Source organism: Scleropages formosus, chromosome 7, assembly GCF_900964775.1.
Source record: "Scleropages formosus chromosome 7, fSclFor1.1, whole genome shotgun sequence".
NCBI classification, from domain to species: Eukaryota; Metazoa; Chordata; class Actinopteri; order Osteoglossiformes; family Osteoglossidae; genus Scleropages; species Scleropages formosus.
This window is the reverse complement of record NC_041812.1, coordinates 15,668,886-15,696,856: the sequence shown is the minus strand read 5'-3', so window position 1 is coordinate 15,696,856 and position 27,971 is coordinate 15,668,886. Positions and strand designations below refer to the sequence as shown.

At 39.0% G+C, this 27,971-nt stretch overlaps 1 protein-coding gene across 2 annotated transcripts in view; it reads right to left on the bottom strand.

The window, feature by feature from the left end:
- The window catches only part of LOC108926537 (NT-3 growth factor receptor-like), a 154,113-nt gene that overhangs the window by 26,506 nt on the left and 99,636 nt on the right, over positions 1–27,971 (bottom strand). For both annotated transcript variants that reach the window (XM_018739265.2, XM_018739266.2), the window contains exon 12: positions 4,867–5,055. In XM_018739265.2, coding sequence (XP_018594781.1) covers positions 4,867–5,055 — 189 coding nt within the window. The remainder of the gene's footprint in view (positions 1–4,866; positions 5,056–27,971) is intronic.

Here is a 27,971-nt window from a genome sequence, read left to right as displayed (position 1 = left end):
ACTTTCTGTTATTCATCTTTAAATATGGTCTTCTCCAGCTGTGTATATTGGTTCTTCCTGCCTCCACAGAGATGCAGCAATTACTATATGATGTGGGAGTTTAGTCAAGTAAGAAACTAGTTTATTAGCATGGAAACAGGTTTAAATAGGTTTGAAGGTAAATATATTTGGTTCTCAATTTGCATTGGCTGAAGGTTTAATTTCCTGACTTAGAGGTTTACATGCTAAACCAGTTGATCAGATGATTAAGTTTGATGCTTAGGTGAATAATGAAGATGTAATTGCTATACAGGCAGCTTGAATTGAGTTGGATTAACTGGCTGACTTGCAGACATTTCAGGACTTGAAACAGGTAGTTTGCAGTTGTCTTGTCTTTTCTCACTGAGGGCAAAATAGGACTTTCCCACTTTAAGCACAGCTTCAGGCATAGAACAGCTGACCTGGATTAAATGCCTTCATGTAAATGAATGAATAAATTATAGTCTCATGGTCAGACATCAATAATTAATCCACATTTTGTTTTCTGGTTCCTAAACAGAAATGACACATGACACTGAGAAGGTCACAAACTGGAGAGTTAGCAGGATTAGTCCTTGGTAGCAGTATCCACTCTAGGGAACAATTTGTGATGCAGAAATGCTCTTTTATTTCTGCAGCCCCCTTCTGCAACGTGCATCTGCTGGCCTTTTTCTGCAAGAGTCAGTTTGTTTGGTCTTGTTTTCCCAATTCTCCAGCCAAGATGACAGTTCCCCTGCTGACTCCACTCCCCTTCATTTACGGCAAAGAGTGAAAAATAATCTGTAATCAGTAAGAGCAGTACATTGCAAGATGCTAATGAGTGCACAGACTCGGCCTCTTGATGGCAAATGTTAGGTTTTTGCATAAGAAATGCATTCTTTTTTGTTTTCCTCTCTCCAGACAGTGAAAGAGAAAAGTCTGACAGTATTGATTGGAGGAAACAGACAACATAGCCTGGACTCATTTTAACTTAATATTATTTAAACTGTTTAAGTCATAGGGGGTGCGGTGGGTTGGACCGCAGTCCTGCTCTCCAGTGGGTCTGGGGTTCGAGTCCTGCTTGGGGTGCCTTGCGGCGGACTGGCGTCCCGTCCTGGGTGTGTCCCCTTCCCCCTCTGGCCTTACGCCCTGTGTTGCCGGGTAGGCTCCGGTTCCCCGTGACCCCATATGGGACAAGCGGTTCTGAAAATGTGTGTGCGTGTGTTTAAGTCATCTGACTCAGTATGTTAAATATTATTTATGCAACTACCATTTAAATGCATCTTTCAAATGCATTATGAAATGCATTATTGGTGTTGTTAGTGATGACAACTATGCTTAAAATGTAACAAGGCAAGTCGTTTAAGAACACTGTTTCTAGCAAGATGGTACAAATTGTTCCTTCAGAATTTGTAGCCAAAGATGCAATCCTATCAACAAAAACTAATGAGAAAGAGAGAGGATATTTCCCTCCTGGAATTGTAATGGAAAACCCAAAATCCATTAAGGTAGCAAATGGAGCCGATCCAGGCGAATAGCTATTTCACAGTGAATTTCTGTTTTGACAGTGGTCAATTGGCAGGAATTTTAGTACTACTCAATTTTGTGATGTTGAAAAACTCAAGCTATTCAACACTTTCTGAGGAACAATGAATTGTGAAAAAAAATAAATATATATACACACACACACGCACATATTTTTTTTTTTACATGAACCACACCCTGACAATTGGTTTTTACATCAACAATTGTGGGATAATTAGACTGGTACCAGAATACATTAAGCAGGGGTAGTAAAACTGTAAAAAAAAAAAAAAAGGCTTTATTTTAAGACTGAATGTTTACATAGGTTTTTTAGACCGATTTAAACTGATTTATTTGAACGGAGACTGACCAACTTCTTTACATATCTCTCTCCTACACTTATTTCAGCAACTAGTTTTCCACCTTCTAAAATTGTCACATAGATATCAAATACATGCTTATTTTGTTAAATGAAAAATACCTATAGATGGTAAAAAGTTATACAGTAATTGCATTATGATGGTGTTTTAGTGATATGTGATTTCAGTCATTTATGTTGTCTTATTTAAAGGTTGTTTGCTATTGTGTAGATGAACCACAATTAACTACACTTTTCTTGATCAGTAGTTCTATTGCAGGAAATGCCAGCAAAGTAATGGTTAATAATGAACCGAGCAATTACAACAAGCTGAGAAAGAGCATGCTTTTCTATTGACAGTATCTGCTACCTGGGAGGCTTCTGTCATAATGCTTATTGGAAATAAGTGCTGGGAGATGCACATTAAAGACACATTTACAAATGAAGCGAGGTGTGTCACAAAATTCATGTAAAAATTCAATTTCCATTGTTAATGGGAGTTGGCTGGGAAGGTTTCTTCAGCAGTATTGCCTGCAGCTATGACAAATAGGAGCAGCAGGGACTGTGTAATTCCATATAGATTTTCTACTTGACGTTCAATTCTTAGAACTTTATGAGGGTCAGGGAGAATACCAATAAAAGCATGTTGCCAATTTCTGAGTCTGGCCATCATCCTCACCATTTTAAGTTAAAACTTCTTTTTCCACCTAATTTGAATTCCAGGTGCCTCAGCATGAAGGATAAGTTTAATATAAGGACCCTGTCATTTATTTATTAGTTCTCGATCAAATCTGTAGTGCATGGGTGTGATGGATTATAAATCAGACGCTTGCCATAAAAGATTCATGCAATTCATAATGTATAACTTTTGTAATTTATTTAGCAGCCCTAAATGTGAGTTCCTCTTATCTCACTGGGAGCTACAAATTCTCTTGGTCACCACACTGCATTATGGGCGCAACCACACAAAAAAACGCAGGTGCATTGTGGACCCTTCATCCAGTAGCTGCCCGAAACAGGAACATCCCATGAAGCCTATGGTTAGCTGGCTTCCATTACACGCTGTAGCTTTTCATGTCTTGCACTGTGCTGAGATATTCCAGCACTTCCAGCTTTTCAGGTGATTTCTGTATTTTATCAAAACCACTGGGTGATATTTGGCTTTTCAAAAAAGTAACAGGACATTGGATTCTAACTTTTGTGTGTCTATGGGTCACTCTCTGGTCAAACCTCAGATCTTACAACTCCTGGACTGAGGGTTCAGATATGGGTTGAAATCTGTCTCAGTCTGTGTGGAATTTACATTTTCTACTTGTGACCTCATGGGTTTCCTCCAGCTGCTCCAGTTTCCTCCCACAGTCAAAACATGTGTGTTTCAGGTGAATTAGTGACTGAATTTCTTTTAGATTATTGATTGGTTAATGTGTCAGTGAATGAATCTGCCTGAGTGCCCTGTGACGGACTGTTGTCTCCTTCAGGGTGTACCCTGCCTCATGCTCTGTGCTTCCAGTATAGCCTCTGACAACCATGACCTTTTAATTATATGTCTTAAATTCCAGCTTCTAATTTAAAACATCATTGTAAATACACCAACAAGCATATTCATAGAATAGCAAAAATACATTAAAAAACTTTTTTTTTATTTTTTATTTTTACCCCTAATTATCTAGCTTCCTTTCCAGTGGAACCTAAAAATAAAGCTTAAATTTAACAATCCTTGAGGCATACATACAAAACCTTAAAACAGCATAATTTGTATTCCTTGCAGTGGAAAAAAGAAGCTCAAGCTTAGATCAAGAGGGGGCAGTAATCAATACCTACCCACTGCATCTAAAAGTAGCAAATTCATTAGAAAAGAAAGAGGAAAAATGAATGAATGAAGATCTAATAGCCTGAAAAGTCAATACAAAAGACAACATTGGCTACTGCTATCAGCAGGCCAAGATCTACAGTGCTAAAATACTCATGTCAATGGCACAACAATAAAAAAGTCAATGTTTTATTAAGTTTCAGAGAAAATCCAATAGTGTATACATGAATGTAAAATCCTATATGCTGAGCCTGTTGAGGACCAGCAGTCAAGAAAGATATGGGAAACAATGAAGGAGCGCTGAGTCCACTACAATCCACTCAAAGTACATAGGTTTATAGGATCCAAGAGAGAAATAATTCAACAGAATCCATCGCTAGTAGCAGAGAATTCCTTTCTGCTCACTCACTGCCTTGTTGGTAGTGCAAAAACCCAAAGATTTACTACTGTTGTGGTGTGGAAGGAGAATGGGCAAGGATGTCCAAAGATGACAACGAAAAACACTATAATGTGAGCAATCAAGGGAGACAATCAATGGTAGACACCAGCTGTAACACAATTTAATCGCAAACCTCAACCATGTTCAAAGCAACACTAACAAAGGATTAGCAAATGCTCACAACAAAATAAAGGACTGAATTATTCACATCCGCAATGTCATAAATGGGCAAAGACAAACTAAATACACAGAGTCTGAAACTGCTTGTCCCAAGCAGGGTACAACACAGGACACAGGGACACACTCAAATCAGGACTCGAACCCCAGACCCACCAGAGAGCAGGCACAGGTCAAGCCTGCTGTGCCACCATGCCCCCCTACAAACTGAACAATTCACACAAACTGTAACATTAGCTGCATGTTTTGTTTGTCATTATTACAATATTTAAAAGACAGTGAAGGATTTGGCAGAATTTAGACTCAGTGCTGCCATTATATTCTTGCTAAGCTGATTGCTTTAATTCAAAGTGATTCATATTTTTTTCTTTTTTTACAATTAATTCATACAGCTGGGTGTGTCAATTTAAGCAACTCTGCGTAAGTGTCTCTCTCAAGGGTACAATACCAGTGGTGAGAGAGGGATTTGAATTGGCTACCTTGGGGTTGTAACTTCCTCTTTTTAACTGTTGTATTACTTGCTGCCTACAATGAATACCATAAGACCACAGCACTACTCACAGGTTGTGGGCTTGTTGCAGTTGTGGCCATGCCTGAAGTACTGTGGATTCTCGATGACCGGGATGCGTGTCATCCCAATGACCACTGCATCTGGTCCAGCATCCAACGTGCAAGGGGTGATGATACCGTGGTTGACGTGATGAAGAGGGCTAGCAGAGTCCTCCTCCCCACTGATCACTGCTACTGGCCCTGCAGACAGACATACAAAGAAACAACAGTATAGCAGATTGTTTAAAAAGAGGTTCTATTGACCTGACCAGTACATCACAAGAACACATAAATGAGATGATTTATTTATTTTTTATCCCCACCCCAAAAAAAAAAGAAAGAAATACATAGTTTCTTAACCAAATAAAGTTATTACTGGGAAAACATTTTTATCTCCATGAGCACTTCATTGCTATATGTAGAGTGATGCATCTAAAAGTCTACACACATCAATAAACTCACCTTAGAAATAACTCTGTCAGTATTCTGACACTGACATTAAATAACCATTAAAGCTTATGAAACTCATGAACATGTTTATCAGTTTCAGTACTCAATATGAAATTGCAGACAAAAACTTTGGTTTCTGTAATCCCCATGAACTAATTTTTACTGCAATTCTATACAATCAAAGGGGTGTTTTTTAAAAAAAAAAAAATCATGTAAGATGTTACATATCCAGTAACACCAGTGACTTTCACATGCACAAATCTTGACTGGGATTGCCGAGGGTGTTGCAATGCATTATGCATCAGGAGCGTGCATTTGTAAGTAGTGCTGTGATAGAAAGTGTGACTTTCATCATAAGCAGAGGGCATTACACATTATAAAGTCTGCATTACGAAATTTCCTGTCTTCTGCAATCCTCTGGCTTAAGATACCGCCAGCAACCTGCAGTGAAGTTAAAGTCAGAGCTCTGGCATCTGACTGAAAATCAGCTCAGTTGACCATTAATTAAGTACTTAACAAATCACAAATAAATGTTTTATAACTAAAAGAGCAGGCAATAACAAAATAAAAAGATTCTGCTGCCTGACAGAGCCTTGTATTGCTGACTAAGACTTTAGAGCTACACCACAACATGGTGCCAATGTTCTTGATGTGATTATATTTCTGGTAACCATGCCTAATTAGCATGACTCCCTTATTTTAGCCCTTTCTGTCAACAGTAAGACAACTTTCCATAGTGTGAGACAGAAATAGGGCTGGAAACTAAGAGTTTCAGGAGCTTGAGACTCACCAGTTAGGAAACATCTTTATGTTCCATACTCTGAAAGAGTTGTGCAAACTTTTAAAAGCAGGGAAAATTAAAACTAAGATTTGTCCTACAAATGGATGGGCAAGTTATGAGTTCCTGAGCATGGTGGCTACTGTTTTTATTCTCTTCTACCCAACAGCTTGTCTAGCCCAAGAGTTCCAGAATAAAGCGTGAAAGAAACCAGAAATCCTGTGTAGGTGTCCTCTTCTCTCACAAAGCAACACATTTATCATTCTTTCACTGCCAGAAATTGGTCAGGAGAAATTTTAAAAGGTAATAGTGTCATCCAGATGAGTGGTGTAACAGGCTGCATGCAAGCAAAGAGTTTTGCCTGTTAGTCTACGGAACAGGGACTGTGTGAAGTCCAAATGAAAGGGTAACATAATAATGCAACTCAAACACAGTGCAGAAAGCTGAGACCTCCCTGATATTTTGGGGACAGAAGGATATGCCAATAGTCTTTTGCTAGATCCTGTGTTGCATAAAAGTGAACAAGACTAGTCATTCCAGGAGTTGGTCCAGCAGAGGCATTGGCTATGCATTGTATGTAATAACAACATTAACCTTTCTGTAATCCATACAGAACTGTATTGAGCTATCTCCTCTAAGTACAAGTACTATTTGGCTGCTCATTTTCCATTTTGGCTGCTCTCTTACTCCCCTCTCTATCATTTTGTCTAGCTCTTCCTTAACAAGCTTTTTTGTAGAGGGGGAGCTGGAAGAGGTGGCTTTGTACAGCTACTCCTGGATGGGGCTTTATATGTGAACTGTCAAGTAGGTGCAGCCAGGAAGAGGAAGAAGAGATCTGCAAACTCTGCTTGCAACTTCCATACACTGTCCTGCTGAGCTAGGAATACCTGTTGTTAACAAGAAACTGGGGAAGATTTAAGTGGAGTTGCAGGGATCTTGGGACTTAACTCAGAACTTTACATTGTGAATGTACTTTCACGTGAAGATCTGGGACATATTAAACTTTATTCTAGCTGGGGCTCCGCCTTTCCTCCTAACTCTCCATGATGATATCCAAAATGCCTTTGACACCCATAGAAGAGTTTGAAGAGTAAGAACCCTGTGGAGCCTGCGGGACTTAATGGATAGCAAACAGCAGGAGTTCTAGCATTTTAGTTCAGTTTTGTGCACCACTGCTAAGGAACTTATAACTTGTTCATCCATTTGCAGGACAAATGTTAGTTTTATTTGTCCCTACTTTTAAAAGTTTGCACAACTCTTTCAGAGAATGGAGCATAAAAGATGTCCCCTAACTGGTAAGATCTACTTTGGCATTTCCACATGGGAAAACAGTGCGTCCACGGTGGTCTTTGTGCCAATGTTGCACAGTGCCGCCACTTCAGGATAGCAGGTCACATAGTATATCAAACTCAGGACTCACTGTATTCTAGGGGAGATCATCTTACTGTTAACAGAAGCATCTTAAACAAGGGAGTCATATCATCTCTTAAGCATAACTAGGTATATATGCTACTGCTGGAAGGGTGACCAGTGTGACGTGTTAGGATGACATGGTATCCAGCTTAATAAGAGGTATAGGTGTGCATAATCTTTCATATAGCAGTGTGAAATATTCGCAAGTGGAATGTTCAAGTATTAACTATTTCAATTTTGTATCCTATGTGTGTGTGGTTCTGAGTATTAATGTGTACATGTGCCACATTTATGCTTATGTGTGCATGTGTTCTGTTTCCCCCACATGCTGTAATATATTGTATTTCAGGAAACACATTTGTGGTAGACATCAGTAGCTTTGTGTTTTGCACTACCTTGATGCCAGATGAATTTATCTTACACCTATTCGGATGGGTATTTCTAATGCCCCCATTCACTACTACCCCTTGTAATGCAGCACATATGAAGGTCTCCCTGCAGTTTAATATGGTGCGACCAGGTGTACAAACAGTCACTATATCCCACAACAAAACCAGCTTCACAGACATACTTGTACCTACTGTAGTAAGCAAATGAGTACCACAGCATGCACTCAGCCTACTTATTCCACTTTCAGTAAGTGCTAAACACTGTTTTATCCCTGAAATCCATGTAAGAGCATAAGCATTGTGTCCACTGTATTTGATCTTTTGTTTAAGTTTCATCAAAATCACAAGAAAAAACATTGCTGTAAATGGTTTCATTTTCATTACTACTTGTTTTGCAGCAGGTGTGTAGTATTTTCAAGTATATCAACATTGATTTAATGTACAAGGTTGGATAAAGTATATGTACACATATAGATAACTACATGGGATGAATAATTGAAATAATTAGAACACTGTAGTGCAGTTGTGTCCTGTAGAAAAATCAGTTTTTGCTGTTCAGACAAATTTAATTACATAGAAATCTCCCATGGTGTGAATATTATTGCAGTCGGGCTTGTGCAAACAAAAAGACAGCATCGAATATTCCTTTCACTCTTCAATTCAATGTATGACTCAAAAATGAGCACCCTACTCCATCACCTACAACCCAGTCAACTGAAAATAGTACTCTGTACTGTTAATTCACGACTGACAGAGAGCAATATGTTCAAACAACAGAAAGGATACACACAGAACCCCCCTCCCCCCACACAAAAATATACACATGTACACAGATTTACATTAGTGCAAGAACCTTGTCTCTGACTTCTAAAGAAACACAACACTTCACCTTTTCTTTTCACAAGTAAAGAAAAACATTTTTCATCTCTATACCAGACATTTATCCATGCAAGGAGGTTTTTAAAATATTAGTAACGTAAATGCAGATGTTGGAATGTGACTGTGGGTCAAAGAATAATTTTCCCAATCTGTCATTGTCCCTGAAAATTCAAAACAAATTTTTTGTAGCTAATTCAGCCCACTGCAGAAGCAAGCAAAAGGAAGAAAGTTTGTTTTTTTTAAAAAAAAAAAAAAACACTGAATTCATAAAACTGCCTTATGAGACTGTGTTTGGAGAGGGCGCAGTGGCACAGTGGGTTTGACCAGGTCTCGTTCTCTGGTGGGTCTGGAATTCGAGTCCTGCTTGGAGTGCCTTGTGATGGACTGGTGTCCTGTCCGGGGTATGCCCCCTCCCCCTCCAGCCTTGTGTCCTGTGTTGCCAGGTTAGGCTCCGATCCACCAATATCCCGCTTGGAACAAGCAGTTTCAGCCAGTGTGTGTGTGTGTATGTGTGTGTGTGTGTGTGTGTGTGTGTGTGTGTGTGTGTGTGTGTGTGTGTGTGAGAGAGAGAGAGAGAGACTGTGTTTTAAGCACATACCAGTTCATTTGAAACTAATACACAAGGATAGAGTTAAGACCTTTGGCCTTAGCTTTTTGGAGTTCCTAACTTCTGCCAATCTCCTCTCATTTCCCTTTGCCACAACATCATCATGTCACCCAGCAGCCACATAACTACCTGCCTGTTGAAGGTCTAGGAGTGACTCTTGAGTTTAATGAGCTCTCAAGATTCCCTCAAGTCCAGCCTGTCAGTCAGAAAACAAAAAAGGCCTTGAGGAATCAATGGGAGTATTGACATGGTGGGCCATGGCCAGGAATAAGATCATGATACACACTCCCCAAGCTACATACCCAAATGAGACACGTACACACATAAATGGTCAAGGGACGCTCAGCTTCAGCAAGGAAATAACCAAGGAGCAAATGACAGTTGACGCATGGACACATTCTGCTAATCAAAAACCATGAAACTGAACAAAGTGAAAATGAGAAAAAAAAGATACCCAAAATTTGCTAATTTCAGCTACGCAAACCCGAGATTATTTGAGGTAAGCCAATGAAGAACAGACACAGTATCATGTACTAGACCCTTTAAAATCTTCCCAAAGCTATAAAAAGCAGTACCAAAGATGTTCAGTCTGTACATTAAATTCTGCATTTTGCCCTCATGAAGGCAGACATTGACCTGAAGCCATTCTCAAGGAGACCTAAGCTGATTTGTAGAAACCCCAGAGGGAGAAACACACCCGAGCAGCCTTAATAAGTCACACGTGCAACTTGGTTTTAACGAAAACTGTATTTATATCATTTCTTTCAAAGGTGTTGTTATTCAGGTTGGGACATATTGCAAGCAGTTTAATAACTTTTTTCCTGTTTCATTTTTGAAAAGTGAGAAGAATATTCTAAAGGAAGTGATAAAGAAAAAACTTGTAAATGCTTAAGGCAATATTTATGTCAAGTTTCTATTCTGTTCAGCTAATCTAAAATTGGTATGGTGCTATTGGCATTGTGCTGCAGTACAGTTCTTTTTGGGGAAGCAGCTAACAAATGAATCCAAACATCTTCACCTTGTACCTGAGGATAGGGAGGTCTCCTATATAATGACTAAGCTCCTTGCACTCCATCAAGTCCTGCCAAAGCTGATGCTGCCCCTGGACCATGGCCAGCACAAAGGCTCATAGATAACGTTAAAAGACTCAGTTGGGAGTGTGTCTCTGATATGCCACGACAGAGCAGAAGCAATGACATCTGGCCACCTACCATGGCTACTCCAGTGGGATAAGCTCACTGTACCTCATTCTTACTCTAACCAAATGCTTAAAAATACACACAATTCTGCTGTTTTTTTATTTTTCATAAATATTAAAAATCAGCATGCTACAAATGGTAAAAACCATCTTTCCTAGGTCACATTTTTACCTCTACATCCAAGCTCTGCCATTCAATCAAAGTTTCGAAAATGTTCCATAAGTCTGGAAACAACTGGTAACTTTGAAATGCAACACAGCTTCTCCGCTCATTACAAACAGCCCTATCCTTTGAGCACCTCCAGCCTTCAGTTTTCTCGATAAACAAGGGTTGAGACTGGTGAATTTAAAAAGAAAATGGAAGAAGAAACTGGAAATGTCCTTTGCATGGAGACACTGCTTGGAATATGGTACCTGAGAAGGAAGAAGATGCAGAAAGACAGGAACACGAGGGAGGTGCGAGAAGCAAATCTTCTGTGAAGAGGCTGCTGCGACACAACTAACAGCAAGACTGCCAGAAAGAGGAGGCTTTGAGAGGCTCAGTCACGTATCTTACCACCACCCCCTCCCATCCATCACTGCACTGAGGACAAGGTTTTGTGAGCAGGATTTCAGTGTTATTACTGACACGGTGAGCGTTGCTGGAAGTTCATACCTTCCCATGTAACTCAGAGAATATTATTCTTATTCACTTGGTGTAGATGATAAAGCAATTTCCACCTTTACAACAGGACCTATCTTTACATAACATTCTAACTGAAAAACTTCTTTCTTATGCATTAATATACTTGCTTATGCATTCCGTCTTTCATCACTTGTAAATGAAATACTGAGTCAGTTTATTGCACTTGAATAAAGTTCACAATTTCTAACATACTGTAACTTATAAAAACAGTATACACTATGCACAGTGGCATATGACCTGCATTTAGCTGCACTTATATACACACAATAGTATAGCATTTACATTTTGTCACTGGTAAATTTATTTGTTATTCCTGAGGAAAGTCTTGTCACTTGTAGACAAAATATTGAACTGGAAAGGTCACACCATCAACATCACAAATACATATATTATAAGCTCTAAATAACAGAAAAAGGTTTACGAACTCCTGAACTGAATGTTTAAATTTGTTTATCAAAGTGTGAAATCCATTCTAACCGTGCAATGTTGTCAATAACATGTTTATATGGATGTACAGTTCTGCAAATATTAGTCAAATAGTGTATCAGGTGGTGTAATGCAATGTTATTTCCAAATTGTTCATCACATAAACAAACAAACAGAAAAAGAAATTACTAAAGTAAAAATTAACTTCCGTGTGCAATTTTCAGTTCAGTTTAAAGCATAACAGCTTAAACAGAATAAGTCATGCAGTCACTTGAAGTGGTATGAGTAGAATGAGGTCTGTTGTCTAGACGATTACCGTACAGATATAAACAGTTCAGTCTCTCAGCTGGTTTTTATGTTATTTACCATTTTAGTAACAGAAAAATAAAGACAAGAAAAAGTTTGGTTTTTTCAATAATACTTTATTTATGGTGCCTCGTGTCTCTAACATTCAATTCAGACATGTCCTGTTTGTTTTGCTTAGAAGAAATGTAAGGATGTAAGAGGTCACACAATGAAGCCTGAGGGAGCACATTAAACAAATACCTGGAATGTATGAACTGGTTTGCTCCCCTTAATTAATGTTAAAGAGTTGGTAAAATACTCCTTGTGTGATTTACACTGAAAAGAATAACCAGAGTTAGAACAGCTCTCCATTCTCATTTCATTTTAGAGGTGCACATCAATAAATGTGCTGGGTTCAATTTTTCTAAGTGGCTGAATGTGGGATGAAATGTGACCCATCACTGTGAATTCATTCTAAGGCAATGTGTTTCTCCATCCCCACTTCTCCACTTCCAAAGTAAATATTATGAGTTCATCTCAGCAAGGAGACAGTAAAGGTCAAAGAGCAGGTTGCCATGTTGCCTTCAGTCATCCCAGTGCTTGTGCCTGAGCAGTAAACACAGGAAACTAAATAACCCCCCCCCCCCCCACCCAATAATCCACCAAGCATAATCATGCAGTCACAAGGAATTTGCCACAGTGACAGCTTGCGATAAGTAAAGTGTAAATTAAATAGCCAGAAAACATGAACTATAACTGGGACCACAGGCATGTAAGATGAGTCAATCATATGTAGATTTGAATTTCAATGTACTGTACCTATCATCACAAGACATGAATCACTTTTCATTTCTAGTTATATGTCCAAAAAATGCATAACCACTTTATAGTCAATTAAGTGAACATATGAACGATTTTGACTGCCACATAATATGCTCCAAATAAGTTAGAAAGTGATGTAGCATCAGTTATGTGGTAGGAAATGTGAATGAAGTCAGTAACAATGGTTACAAAGGTATTCCTGCTAGATGTGGAATTAGGATTCAAGAGCATTTGAGAGCTACATGTTTGTCTAGTTTCTGAATGGCACTGTCTGCAGTAAGACACCCTAAAAAAAGAGTCTCATGGCATCACCCACGTGCAGCTTGCTGTTCTTCCAGTGGTGGCCAGCTGGTGATATGCACACCAGGTCCTACACTGAAGCATGAGTTATCTTAAGCGTAGCACAGTTTTTCCCATGTCACATCTATTTAATATCTTGTTCTTAAAACGCCCACTTGTTTAAAAAAGGAAATGTGTTGGTTCTCCTAGTAAAATAATTTCAAAATGGATTTTTACAGGTTTTGGTCCCTTGCTAAAGGTAGAGCAGAAGTTCCCCTCTTTGATCTTGAGCTGGTAACCCACTGGTCACAAGGTCAAAAGCTGAGACAGAGATGACATGTAAAAACAGATATTCCAAACTTCCATTTCTACCCCTGCATTTCTTCTGTACAGTTTGCACCACGGTGAATTCCACTTGAGATGCAAAAGAGAATCAGGAACTTCCACTTCTATAGGAACAACTGGTAGTTTAGTGATAAGAGCTGCTGCATTCAGACCTGAAGGTTGCTAGTTTAAGTCCCACCTCCAGCTGCAGTAACCTTGACCAAGGTATTTATATACACACACACACACACACACACACACACACACACACATTTTCTGAACCGCTTGTCCTATATGGGGTTGCGGGAAACCAGAGCCTACCCGGCAACACAGGGCGTAAGGCCAGAGGAGGAGGGGACACACCCAGGACGGGATGCCAGTTCATCGCAAGGCACCCCAAGTGGGACTCGAACCCCAGACCCGCTGGAGAGCAGGACCCGGTCCAACCCACTGCGCCACCGCACCCCCCTACCAAGGTATTTACTCCAGTAAAATTATCCATCTGAATGAATGGGTTTGTAATCATAAGTTGCACTTAACAGATAGCCAGTGGTCACAAGACAAGGCATCACAATGCTCAACTGCTCACCTAATTCATCACAAGTTAATTAGTCAACACAAATCTCCTTATATATGTTTTCCCTTTACAAGTTAATTATATACTCACAAAAATGAGCACAATGATGAAAGTGAGGAATTAAACAAATCATAACAAAAAGTGCAGGCACCAAAAGTTATGCAGGCTAAAGCAATTAAAACATACTGAAGATATTGTGTTGACAAAATGGAAAAAAATAAATAAATAAATAAATAAATAAATAAAAAAGGCCTGCACTGCCCCAAATGAAGTAAATGAGGCTGGTCATGCTTCATCTCTGCATCGTGTACGGAATTGGACCCAGTTAAGTCCACTTCCCCTGTAAATCCATTATTAGCGGTAATTTAAAGTCCAGCACTGGAACGATACTTATTACAGCAAATCTGCAAGCAAACCAGGAGGAGAGGCCGGGAGTATAGAGAGCCACTGATCCTTCATACACGTCGCATACCTCTCCAATTTTCCTGCTGGCGCTTGCTCTTGCCACGGATGAAAATGATGAATAATCTAATGGAAAATTACTTCCAAGAAATTAAATACATCCCATTATCATTTAAGAGACAGCAGCAGTGCCATTATTTGAGCTCAGTCATACATTGTCCTTCCCCAGTAAATTTCTCTTTCATAATATCTTAATGCTTTGCCTGATTGGCCTTGATGTTTAAAGACGCAACACTCATTATCGTGACACACCAGGAGGTGAGAACAAAGTCTTTCCGTTATTTTCATTATTACTCTGACACAGCTACTGAGCTTAAACCAGAGAGGATGAACCACCAGTGAACCACAGGTCAAGGCCATATCAACTGCAGTCTTGGAGGGACCAGTCTGAAAGGTTTATTGGCACCAGCAGGACACCACACCACCTTCTTCATCTTCATGTCTTAATTTATTTAAGAATCATTTTTAAGCTCACAGAGGTATAAGAACCCAGTTCTCCAGAACTGTGATTTGAATTTCTTATGATATAGACCTGCATAGGCCATGAAAACATTGCTGTGGATCTGACTCATGATATTGTATCAGGAGTGTCAGGATGAACGTTCCTTAATTAATTTTCTACTTCTAACTCCACTAATAAACAGAATAAACAAACTATTTGTGTTCCCTCCACTGCACTTTAACATGCAGAATTAATAGTTTTCACTGATAATGGCTGTATGAGACAATATGATAGGATAGTATGATGTAAATTTTTAGGAATCTGACTAAATACTTTTATGCAAAGCACCTAAATCTGTGTACAAACACATCAGGCACAAAAAGCTCAAAAAACTTTTTTTTTTTTTTTTTTTAAAACACAGTCACGCTGGTAGCTAAGCAAGAAAATAAGCACAAAAAGGAAAAGGACATGAGCACAGAGCATTAAGGCCATTTAACATACAGGGTATTCTAAACTCTCTGGTCACAGCTGCAATTAAATGTCGGTGTGTGTGTGTGTCTGAGAGAAAGTGAAAGAGAGAGGAAAAATCTAAAACAAATTAAAGGAAGGGAAATACTGATCTTAGCATACTTTTCATTTAAAAAAAAAAAAATAATCCATGCTTTCAGCCCCTTGTCTATTGAACACAAGCAGCCTTTTTTGGGCTATTAATGTTCCCATTATCAGACACACTTGCGCTTACACATTTTCAAATTCATATTGTCTCATGGATTTTATGTTCAAAATCAGTGTGAAAAATTTCTGTATAACAGCCAGTGAATGGAAAATATGAGAAATCCTTTCAACTTTCTCAAATAAAACAATATGTATTCATTGTAAAGGATCTGAATATTGCAGCAATGTTACTGATAGAAAAATACAATAGAACTACTTCATATACAAAACAAAATTCACTTTCCTTTGACCTGTGTTTACAGCTGTGTTTCAACAGATCTTTCTCTCCTTCACTGGATGTGGCTGATCAGTTCCTTAATCTACATTTCTTTGAAAGCTTCTCTTGTCGTGAAGAGAAGAAGCTACTGTTGACTTGCCAACCAATCACAGCGTACTGGCTGTTTTACTGATCCGTACCACAAGCAAATCACACGCTTCAGAGCCACAAAAAAAGGACTACATGTAAAACAGCTAAAGGACGAGGATGCAAAGAGTCATCCATCCATCCATCTACTGTGGCTGAGAAACCCATTCACTCAGAGTTAAAGTAATCTAAGGCCACAGCTCATGAATACAGACGCACATACAGACACATGCACATACATTCATGGAGAGAATCCACACAAACAATATAGTATGTAAACTCTACAAAGATAGAGCTGATGGTAGATTGAACACCAAATCACTTAAGCCACAACCTCCTGGCTTAATCCGTGTTGCAATCAGCTAGTCACATGGAGAGACCTATTTGTAATGTAGCTTCACAGCCTTCTTAAATTATTGCTTTCCAGCAAGGATTTACTTCTGTAGCGCTCTTTCTCTTAGTCTCCAGGTAAGAAAAGATGCTTTTATGGCCAAGCTATAGTGCTAGGAGGAGCTGCATGGATAGGTTGAGAAGCCTGAGATTACCTGGAGAAGCACAGATGGAAGTTGAGGCAGCAGGGTTTTGACCTGCTAGGACGGCAGCTCATCCTCTCACAAAATAAACAGTGGTTATAGCATCCAGGTCTCATATCCAGCACTGTCAGAAAATCGAAGCCCCAGAACCCTTTATACTTGTTGTCATGGATCTAAAGGGGCACATTGCCATGTGGCCTCTTGAAATGATCGCCAACAGAACCCTGCATGGGCAACATTTCTTCAACCGCAGGCTAAGCATTAAGGCACCACCATCTTGCAAAAATAGCTGCACATATTTTTGCCCTTTCTACAGCTCCAAAAATTGCATGCATGGTGTTCATGAAAAAAGCCTAATTATTAACATGCAAGGTTTCAGTTTTATAGTATCAAAACTGTTTTGCTTTACTTCAGACTTTCTTAGGGAAATTCTTAAGGGAAAGAGTAACGGGACATGTTAGCCGTGTGAAATATGCACCCTTGCTGAACATGTCCCTATTCATCCAGCAAGAAAAAAAAAAAGTCTGAGCATTTAACTGCAATCTGAACGCAAAAGATAAATCCCTAAGTGTGTCCCTGAATGAAACTGTCACTTAGCACAATCTGATCGTCATTTAGTTAATCCAGTCTGGCAATCTCTGATAACACAAAATTCAGTATTAGGCCAAAAGAGTTTTTTATGTTTGCCACCTGGGATGAAAAATTAAGACTTTGAAACATGGGATTTGCTAACAGTAAATTAGTAATTGTGTGGGGCCACCACTGACTGCTGCAACGGAAATAGAGTATGTGATCTGTGCAGGGTACCAGGTTGGATGATCAGCACACAAACCTGACCAGGACCAAATGGGCAAAATGCTATCGTGCTTTTAACATAAAATTTGACTTACGATATTCCAGTTATCTTTCTTCTGAATTTATATGGTGTGAAATCCAACATACACTGTGCATTAGAGCATGTACACATACAAATTTGAATACAAAGGTTTTCATAGGGATTGAGTGTGTGTGTGTGTGTGTGTGTGTGTGTGTGTGTGTGTGTGTGTGTGTGTGTGTGTGTGTATATATATATATGTGATGAAACATTTGGTCTTGTTTTATATATATATATATATATATATATATATATATATATATATATATATATAACAAGACCAAATGTTTCATCACCAGTCAAGGTGACATCATCAGTACATAAGTTGTGTGATTCATGTTGGATGCTTCCTCTTTTATATGTAGTTTGATTGGTGGGATTGCCTGAAGCTTGGACGTGATTGGTTGGTTTCATATGACCTTAGCAGGACCTGTTCTTCTGACTTCTGATTGGTCAGTTGCTGGTTTCAAACTGGAACTGGTTCGATACCAGTTAAGCCCTTGTTGGTCCTTGCATTGTATTGGCTCGTAGATGGGGTCCAGATCAATATGTTTGTTTATGGAATTGACTGAAGCGTAACAGGCTTCAAGGAACTCCCTCGAATGTTTTGTATCTGCCTGGGATAAGTTTTCTGCATTGTCCATATTGAATGTTTGTCCTTCTTGATCCTGGTGTACGGATATCATGGACAATGGGTCATGCCTCCTGGTGGCCAGTTTGTGTTCATGGAGCCGAGTTGATGATTTTCTTCCGGTTTGGCCGATGCAGTATTTGTTGCAGTTATTGCAGTTGATTTTGTAGATCACCTTCATTCTATCTTCGTTCTTGAGTTGTTCTTTTGGTTTTGAAATGATGCTTCGCAGATTGGCTGTTGGCTTGTGTGCTACTGTAATTCCATGTGGCCGGAGTAATCTGGCTCTCAATTCCGATATATTTCTTATATATGAGAGAGCTACTCTTTTGTTAGGCTGTTCGTTGGAGCTTGTTTGCTTGTTTTGGTGAAGTAAGCATCTTCTCATAAAGTTTTGTGGATATCCATTGCGAGTGAATAACTTGAAGAGGTCATTTTCTTTTTTTGGTTCTGAGGGCGTTGGTGCCGCAGTGTGTTTTTGCTCTTCGAAATAGGGTTCAGATGCAACTTTTCTTGTGACAATTCGGGTGATTGCTGTGGAAGTTGAGCACTTTCTCGAAAGGATCTGGCAGGGATGTGGGGTGTAAAAGGGCCGCAGCACCGCACACACACACACACACACACACACACACACACACACACACACACACACACACGAGTGCTTCACTCAGCAGAATCACTAGTGCCACTACATCCAGCACCAACGCACCACCTTTTACTGTAATAAGCTATAGCAATCAGTGGAATGACCACTGTACAATGTTAATAGTGGATTAGCCACTCATTTTCAATTAATTACAAAGCCTACTGTACATTTCATCCATCCCAAACTAAAGTGCAAAAAGGCACAATAAAGGTACTAAAACCTCTAAAATATATTAACTTGTTTTTTCTCCTGTTTCCACTGTAAACCATAAGAACATAAGCCATAAGCCTGAAGGTTCAACTGTACTTAGAAACTTTTTTCTTTCTCTTCCACTGTCACTGACACTAACAGCAGTGATGATGCAAAAAGGTCAACATTAATGCAGCATACAGTGTGAAAATACTTCTTGGTGTCCTTGCCAGTTATAGCAATTGTTAAGAATTCTTCCTCATGGACACATTTGGAATGCCTTTTCAAATGGCTTTGCATTCATTTCCTAATGACATCTGTAACAATTGTCCTCAACTTACATCCCATGCTGGATTTAACAGTCAATAAATTTGGCTTTCTATATACAGCATCCACATACAGCATCTAATGTTGACAAAGGACAGATCTTTGAGGTTACAAACTCCCTGGCAATATTCCAATTATGGGGATATTTTTTAAAAAGCCCACACACCTTCATGTTGAAGTCAAGCCCAAGCCTCAATTAAGCACCGAAAGACTGAAGCAAGTGCCAGGTGAGCGGATTTGTAAAGGGAGGACATTTCCCTGCCTGTGTGGACCCGAGGTGATGTGTCCTGTGGCTGGCTCAGAAAACCTCACGCATGCTAATGAGCAGGATCCTCCATGGAGTGTGGGGGGGGAGGGTAGTTCAATCTATCTATTATATTCAAAGGCCAGTAAAATAAGGGAGATAAAAATGGATAATGCTGCATCATTCCAGACGGCTGTCTATGCAATGCTACTGAACACAGGCCATTACACATTTGCTTTTATTATACAGCACTGGGGGAGCAAAGGAGAGAATGAAAGCATCCTAAAGCTTGCCGAGGGAGAGCAATAAATCAGGTGACGCTGGCGTTCTTTATAGCCCCCCCCTGCCCTTTTCGATCCATTCTGGGTGGCGTTTCCCGTGGCCGGTACACAAGTCTCCTGAATACAGATTCCCCCTCTTCCCAGCTACAGCTGGATGGCGGCAGCAGAGCTAATCAAATGGGTCAAAGACAGAGAGGATAAACACAAATCCACCTTCAAACCTTCTTTTCAGCTCCTAATGCATTGTCCCTTTATCATCCGACAGTGATTTGAACCTGCCTTCACGAAATACATGCAAAAAGAAACTATGAGACCCCCACGGTTCAGAGAGATCATGTATTTTTACATTAAGTGAGGTCGACAGAGAATGGCATGGTAACACAACAAGCATTGCTGCTGCTTCAAGGCACCTGGGTGGTTTTCAGAATAGGTTCAAATCCAGCTCAGTGTGTGTGTGTGGAGCTGGCATGTTGTCCTCATGTCTGTGTGGGTTTCCTCCAGGTGCACTCTGCTATTGAGAGCATTACCCCTCATGTTTCAATTTGGACGTTACAGTAAACAGAGTCTGTGTCACTGTCTCGTTCGGACGGAACATTACAATACTCAACAGACACTCAGGCAACACATATTTAAGCCATGATATCACTGTCACGGTGGTGTGGGAACATTCCCTGGGAGGAACTGATTTCCTGGAACTTTGCCCAATTCTCAGTCAAAGGCCCGAGTAATTCAGGGAAACTGTAATAACAGATATAGGCTGTCACTGTACTTCTGAAAAAACTGTGTTCAAATAATAAAAATAAATGCATTCAGTTATTTTAATCACACAAGGACTGAAAACTGATAAAAGAAACTAAACTTTAGTATTAAAGGTTCAAGGACATGTGTTAGTGTGTAAACATCAGGTCATTCGAATCTGAATGTGTTGTTTCCCTAACCTACCAGTTAATATTGATTTTTATTGAGGTATTTACATGCTAAATATATTTATTTTATATTTACTACTCAGCAAGAGAAACAATTATTACTGGAATAATTTATCACCCGGAAATAGTATTTCTTCAACATCTTACAACGCAACAGACGCAAAGAGAAACTTTACTTGAAAGAGGTTTGTAAAACTGACAGTTTCTTGAGGTGCTTCATAAAATCTTGTACACTTGTATCTGTTACAGCTGACTGAACACAAACAACTGTCATTTTTTTTAGCAAAGTACAACCAACCAACCATTGCCTACAACGGCTTGTCCCAAGCAAGGTCGCGGCGAGCCACAGCCTTACCCGGCAACACAGGGCACAAGGACGAAGTGGGAGGGGAACAACCAGGACGGGATGCCAGTCGTGAAAATTTTATTAATTTCCTCAGCATTTATTGTGAACATATATTTTTCAGTTTAGTATTATAATCTCAATAACAAATTAGTTTTTCATGAAAACTTAGCCTTGCCAATACATAATAATACACAGTACAGAACTTTCTAAATACTGCTTTACATATTTCAGACATATGAACATAATGCTACATAAAAGTAATGAATTAATATGTTTTCGTCAAGGTAAAGACTACTAGATTTTCTTTTCAGAAAAGAATTAACTTAATGTTTACATAAAAGCCTAACTGCCATGTGACAACTTTCTCTGCAATACCTTATCCCAGTTGCAATAGTCTTGCAAGTTAAAATCAGTTAGAACCCCTTCATTGCCATAACAAAAAAAGCCAGCCTGAATATATTGCATTACATTTTCATATTAACTGAACTGCTCATCTTCCATTTAAGTCTACAGAAACTGGATTGAATTCTCTTTTTGTGCATGTCGAATAAAAACTAATCATCTGCACATGGTCAGAATAGCTGGTAGTTTGTTTACAGAGCCAAAGAGCCTAAGCAAAAAAACAAAAGTGTACAATAAATATCAAAGTCTTCTGGAAAAAATAGCAATAATGCCGAGAAAAACATGGTGGGACTGATAGATTATGAGTGAATACTACAATGTAGGTTCTGTCATTCTGGAAAAATAGGTCATGCTGCCATTCAGTGAAGACAGCTAGGGAAGGTAAAAACGTACAGTATTGTTGAGGGATAAACACAGTGCGGAAGACATGTTCTTTGTTGCCTCCCACACGGACTGTCCTTGTGGAATTCTGACACCTTCACAGCTCCGTGATGTATTGGCAATGGCTAGGGCCAGGTGGAGCGGTTGCAGCCAAATGCTAAACTGATCCGACAGGCCAATGTTTTTCATTTCAAAGCTGTCATTGTATTAGAGCTGCATGACCTTTGCTTTTTCCTCCCCTCCTCAGCTTCCTCCTTCGTAATTAGTTTACTTGTGAAACTGGGCAAAAGGGTAGAGAGAAGAATCAAACATCGCCAGCCTCTCTCCTTTACTCTCTAGGTGCTGGCCAATTTATTGGCATATTTGACAATGGACCGCCTTGCTCGGTCCAACTCTGACATCAGCAGTGTACATGAAGCTTGCTGAAAGTTTGCATCATGTCAGTTGTAGCCTACTTCCATCCAAGTGAGTCCACTTGTCCAGCTAGGCACGCATGACCAGCTCACTCCAGCCCTGTCTCCAACAATTAGTGCCAAGCACACCAAAGACAGGAGGTGGATCCACCCATTTCCCTGCCAAAAAAGCTGCACAAAGCAAGGGGAGGATAACAAGCTAACTCTGCAAAGGACACTCCGATAGCATGATAATGGGAAAGCTGGAAATGCTTAGAAAGTCTCATTTAGGTGTCCAGAGTGAGTGTTCTGCATGTAGGAGCACAATAAAGTCCACTCATTTTTACAGTCGCTGGGTTTTGATTACACTGATAGTGAAGCTTAATGAAGTATGACTTGGACGTGAGGGGGCAGACCAGCAGTCCACAGACATGAAGAGAGAAGGAGACTCGTACACACCAAAAACCCGTTCTTTACTACTGCTGTCAGTAGTCAGCACATCATGCCTGAGGGGAGCTTTGTGGATGTACCAGGTGGCAGCACTGCCGAAGCCTGGCATGCAGCAGTGACACTGGCTCTACAGTCTAGTTGGAGGATAGGTTGGCTCACACCAGTTCTTTGGCTTGAGCTCCAGCATGGCAAAGTGGCAGCCTAAATGAAGGAAAGCAACTATGTAGAACTACTTCAGGCATCCAGCACCAACCAGCACTCAGGGATATCCACAATTCACAACCCACATTTGCATTTCAGACCATGGGAATGACTATGTTCATTGCTCTACAATGTCAAATCCAGGACAGATACACTATCACTAGTTTGCAGTGTGCCAAGAGGATAATATCTGGTTGTGAAGATTATCTTCTGTTTGAACATGATAAACAACTAAGGAAGTGTATATGGGTAGGGGGTGGGTACCTGTCAACTACTAATGGAGGACATAAAAGTTCTGGAGGCTACATGCTGCTGAATGTATGCAAGCAGTAGATGGTACATTTTATAAAGCAACTCACAGCTCTTACCAATTCAGGCAGTAGTGCATTTCTGCAGGAGAAACTGAAATTAACTCAAACAAAAGTGCTGTGGGGGCAGTGTGGCCTGTACTGGCTACGAAACCCTGCCTTTTCCAGTGACGCCCCATCAAAAAAGGAAAGTTTAATTTTTTTTCTTGCAGATTATACAAAAAGGAAAACAACAATACAATCTGTCTAAATAAATTGAAATGATAAAAACAGCATGAGAAAACAACAGCAAGGTGGCTGCATTTTTAATCAGTGCATGAAATCTATGGTTGCACACAACCTTGCTTCACTACCACCCACTCATATTGGTGTGTGACAGACAGCCACATAGACCCCAGGCAGTCAACAGTGGAAGCGAGAGTTGCTTTTGTGTAGGCTGAAGATTTCTGCCACTGAAGAGGTTCTGCTATATGACCCTCTTCCCTAAAAAAAGACATAGATTTAATTCCCAAACTTGGCAGGCAACAGAACGCACTGGCACAGGTGGTGATGGATGGCTACTGTGTACAGTTGTTACAGTAACAGCACAACCCTCCCTGAAGCCAAACTACAGACAATTCCAAACCTTAATCTAAATGCTGATAAAAATGTTACAACTAAGAATGCAAAAATATTAATATATAGCAATTCCTTGATTTACTAAATTAATCAGTCCCTGAAAATGGTGAGAATACTGAAAAAAAGATTATTTCAAATGCAAAAAAAAGCAATCCCTGAAATAACTAAGCCAGTTTTCCCAAATATCATTAAAACACTGTAAAACAAATGTATAAAAATCAACCCATGATTTCAGCATATATAAAACACTTTAAAACCAATTAATTAATTATCAGACACTTAATGAGGTCATTAATGGGTATGTTTCTAGGCAGTATATTTCAGAAACAAACTGTGTTTTACTTTTATCCAGTGAATAGCAAAGAACATTAATCAGTGAAATGTGTGTTAAGGAATAAGTTCAGACAACAATTCAAAATAAACAAGGCAATTTACTGTGATGAAATATTCTCTCAGTGAGTGAAGAGAACAATAGTTAATTGCGAGCTGGGTGGAGTGGGGGGCATGGCAGTCATTTTTGTACTGACAGTGCACAAACCCTAACCATAACCCATGGAAACTAAACAAACACAAGATAGGAAACCAACAGCAAACAGGTGACGGTACACTAGCGCCAACTGCAGTGTACTTCTGTCCAATTCAGAATTTTTGGACACGTTTCCAATAAATTTCGTTATACTGATTTTTCCTTCTGGCAATCTAAAATTGAGTATCAGAAGTCAAGTGCTATTATGCCAAATTTTGGATAAAGAAAGTTCATTATTCCAGAGATGGTTGTAATTCCAGCTGCACAACTGAGGAAAGACAGGACATTATGACACACTCTTTTCTGCCCTTGAAAAGTTTCATTGTGAAATCCTTTCATTAAAGACGATGTTGAATGCAAGCTTACTGTTAAGTATGTACAGCATATTCAGATATTTAGGTATTCACCGAGCTTGGCATTTGGACGTTTCATCACCAGTCGAGGTAACATCATCAGTGCTTAATGTGTGTGTTGCTGGTTTGAATATCAGCCTTCATAATGGGTCTGTAAGATGGAAATTTCCTTGGACAGCCTATTGCTTCTTTAGACAGAGGCACAAAATGTTCACAGGTGTTTCTTTTTAAAAAAGACATTTCCCACTATTTAGAAACAGTATTTGCCTCTTAAAAAGCTATGAGAAATGCACAGATTGAATTGCTATGCTGAATAACAGCATAATGCAAGGTACTGCATACTGGTATGAATTCCACTGTAGGGCAATCTCACACACACACAGACATACACACATACACTCATATACTTACAGCTGCACACATTCAAGGAAATCACACCACCCTTGTAACAATTCTCCATATATTTAATCATAAAAATGTCATGAGATCAATGGATGAGTAAACAATTCAGGCAGGATGCTGAACACTGAATCAAAATTATTTGTTGATGAACTGAGATTACACACAAAGCAATAGACTGCTCAGCAAACAATTCATTCCTGCATCCTAACATGTCTTATATAGAAATTCTACTGAATGAATGGATCCACTAGTAATTCCCTGGAACAGAAGCTGTTGGAACAAACTACTGAATTTATCAGACAGATGACCAAATTAGGAGGCCTACATACTGTCCTCCTCATTGTTACTCATCTTTTGTCTTGTGACCTTGTTGAAATTGTTTCTTGTAGAAACATTAAACACTAATATTAAGAGTACAAGTTGTTAATGTTACTCTAAGTGCTATTAACTTCAGAAACTAGTCCAAATGTTCATTAATAAATTAGTCATCATTTTGAGCAATTCTACAGCATGTTGATTCATTAAAAGAAACTAATAAAGTAGTACCGGTGCTACTAAGAACATACAAGCAAACACAATTAAACAAATAGTGCACAGGAGTTGCCACAATTTAAAAAAAAAACAAAAAAACACAATTTTGACTGTTTCCGTACTTGGACCAAAATTAAAAGGAAAATTACATGTTACATTATACGTTAACCTAAATACTCTACCTGTCATGTAGAAACCTAAATTGAAAAAACTATTCATTTAACTCTCATTAAGAAATGTATGTATATGTATTTTGCCATTAAAAATTAATGGAACATATAATTGAGTGAAGACTTCCAACAGAGATGGAAACTTGTATTATCTGTTGTAAAGAAATGAAATAATACCAGGAGTACTACGTTTGGCAGAGAATAAGGTGTGTATCCCCAACAATGGATTCAGGTACCTAAGGCCCACCTCATTTGCCACACCTGAGATACTGCTATTGCTGGCTGTATAAGAAAGTTCTGAAAGCCTCTTCCATTTTAAAGTATTTTTGAATATGCTGTATAATATTTCTGAAATAAATAACACAGACAATAAAGATGATAATTTTACACTACCTGTCAATTGTGGCATATAAATGAGAATGATATTTTGTCTCATTTAACTTTAAGTCTGTTGCTCACTTTGAAACTCGAAACAGGGCCTCCCCTGTTTTCTTAACGTGACATCGGAAGCAAGTATTTTATAATATATGCAGCAGTGAGTCACCTTCATGGGCATTTTATTGCTTTTGGTGCAGTATTTTATACTTTGCATTAACACATTAAACAAGGTACCACAAGCATGTATTTACTCAGTAAAACAGTGATACTCAGGAAAATTCCACATTTAAATATACCTAGATGGAATATTCATTCAAATTTTTATATTGATATAGATTTTAAATTTCCTCAGCTAGTTTTGCATTCAGAATATGCAGCTTTTTAAACTTTGCAGTGCAAACAAATAAAAAATCTGTTATAACATGAACTATACAAACATTGTTACTTTATTTGAATATTGAACATACACACTAAATTAAATTCAGTACTGATAGTTAATGATTCCTGTTAGTTACTGATTTTAAACAAATAAAAGCAAATTACACATGCAGTCGGCACACAAAATAAATGACTAAATTAGTCAGACTTTGTTGATTGTGCTGAATCCTGAATATAACATATCACATGCAATAAAAACTGAAATATATACAACATAAATGCCTGGAAAATATTTGAAAACATGCAAATGAAGGACAAATAAGTATCTTTACACAGCAATGATTTATGTGCAAATATACTGCATATATATATTTTTACTGACATAATGTAATGCAAGTTGTGTTTTCACTTGTCAAAGCATTCCCATTGTCTCCCCTCCTCATCAGGGCCTAATCACTCAGGACCTAATCACTCCACACATCCCAGACACACTGTTGTGCTCCATCATCTCTAACCATTTTGTGAAAGGTCCAAAATCAAAATCCTGTAGGCTCTCGGTTCTGCTTTCAATGTGGTGGGTTGAGCTCCCTCCCTCACTCAGAACTGCTTAATTTCATGTGTCTCAAAAATACATCTCTTTTAGGCACAGTTCTCTTCTGATTTTCTAACTGCTCCATGAACTTGCAATCAAATCATCAGTCATAGTCACAATTGTACTTCATAACAATTCTATAAACTGCTACTTATGTAATGTGCACCAGCAAAAATAGTGATACTAGCCAAACTAAGAGCATGCAACTTATTAATTAAATCTCTTAATTTGTTGTAAAATGAAGAGATTTAAATATAAATGTAAAATGTCAAATGTGGTGAAGAAAAACAGTGCACCATATTGACAAGAACCACAGCAGAAACAAGAGGAACCATAGCAACAGTTTGTTGCCTTCCTATCACCAGAGATCAACAGTTGTTTGTGTCACACAGATCGAGTGTACCAGCATCACAGGGTTGACCCCCTCTCAACCAGTAACAGAACAGAATCACAACATTACCCTAATACCACCTTATCTAGCTGTACCTCCTTATATAGATGGAAGGCGCAAGTACAGAAGCCGATGATTATCATGCAAAAAAGTAATCAGTACAGTGTGTACAGTGTATGCTGTTGTTAACAAGTTAAACAGCTGACAAGGAATGGCTGAGGCTCTTCTTGAGAAAAATGGTACATAACTTCCTCAACATCAATACTAAGACAGTTACACGTATCCCCTCCCCCCTACCACCACCACCCCCCCATGAAGGACGGTGTGGGCAGCTTCATAAAAGGCCAAGTGGGAGTTAAAACAATCAGCACATCCTATTCCAGGAAAGTATTGCCATTCATTCAAGAGCAGCATGAATCACAGACACTGTACATGATTCATGCCAGCTTCTTCAAAGAGCCAACATAAGCACTTTAGAATGTTCAGAATGTTAACGTGTATCCTCCAACATCAGAATTATTTGAATAATACTGGTATATAACTAAGATCAAAC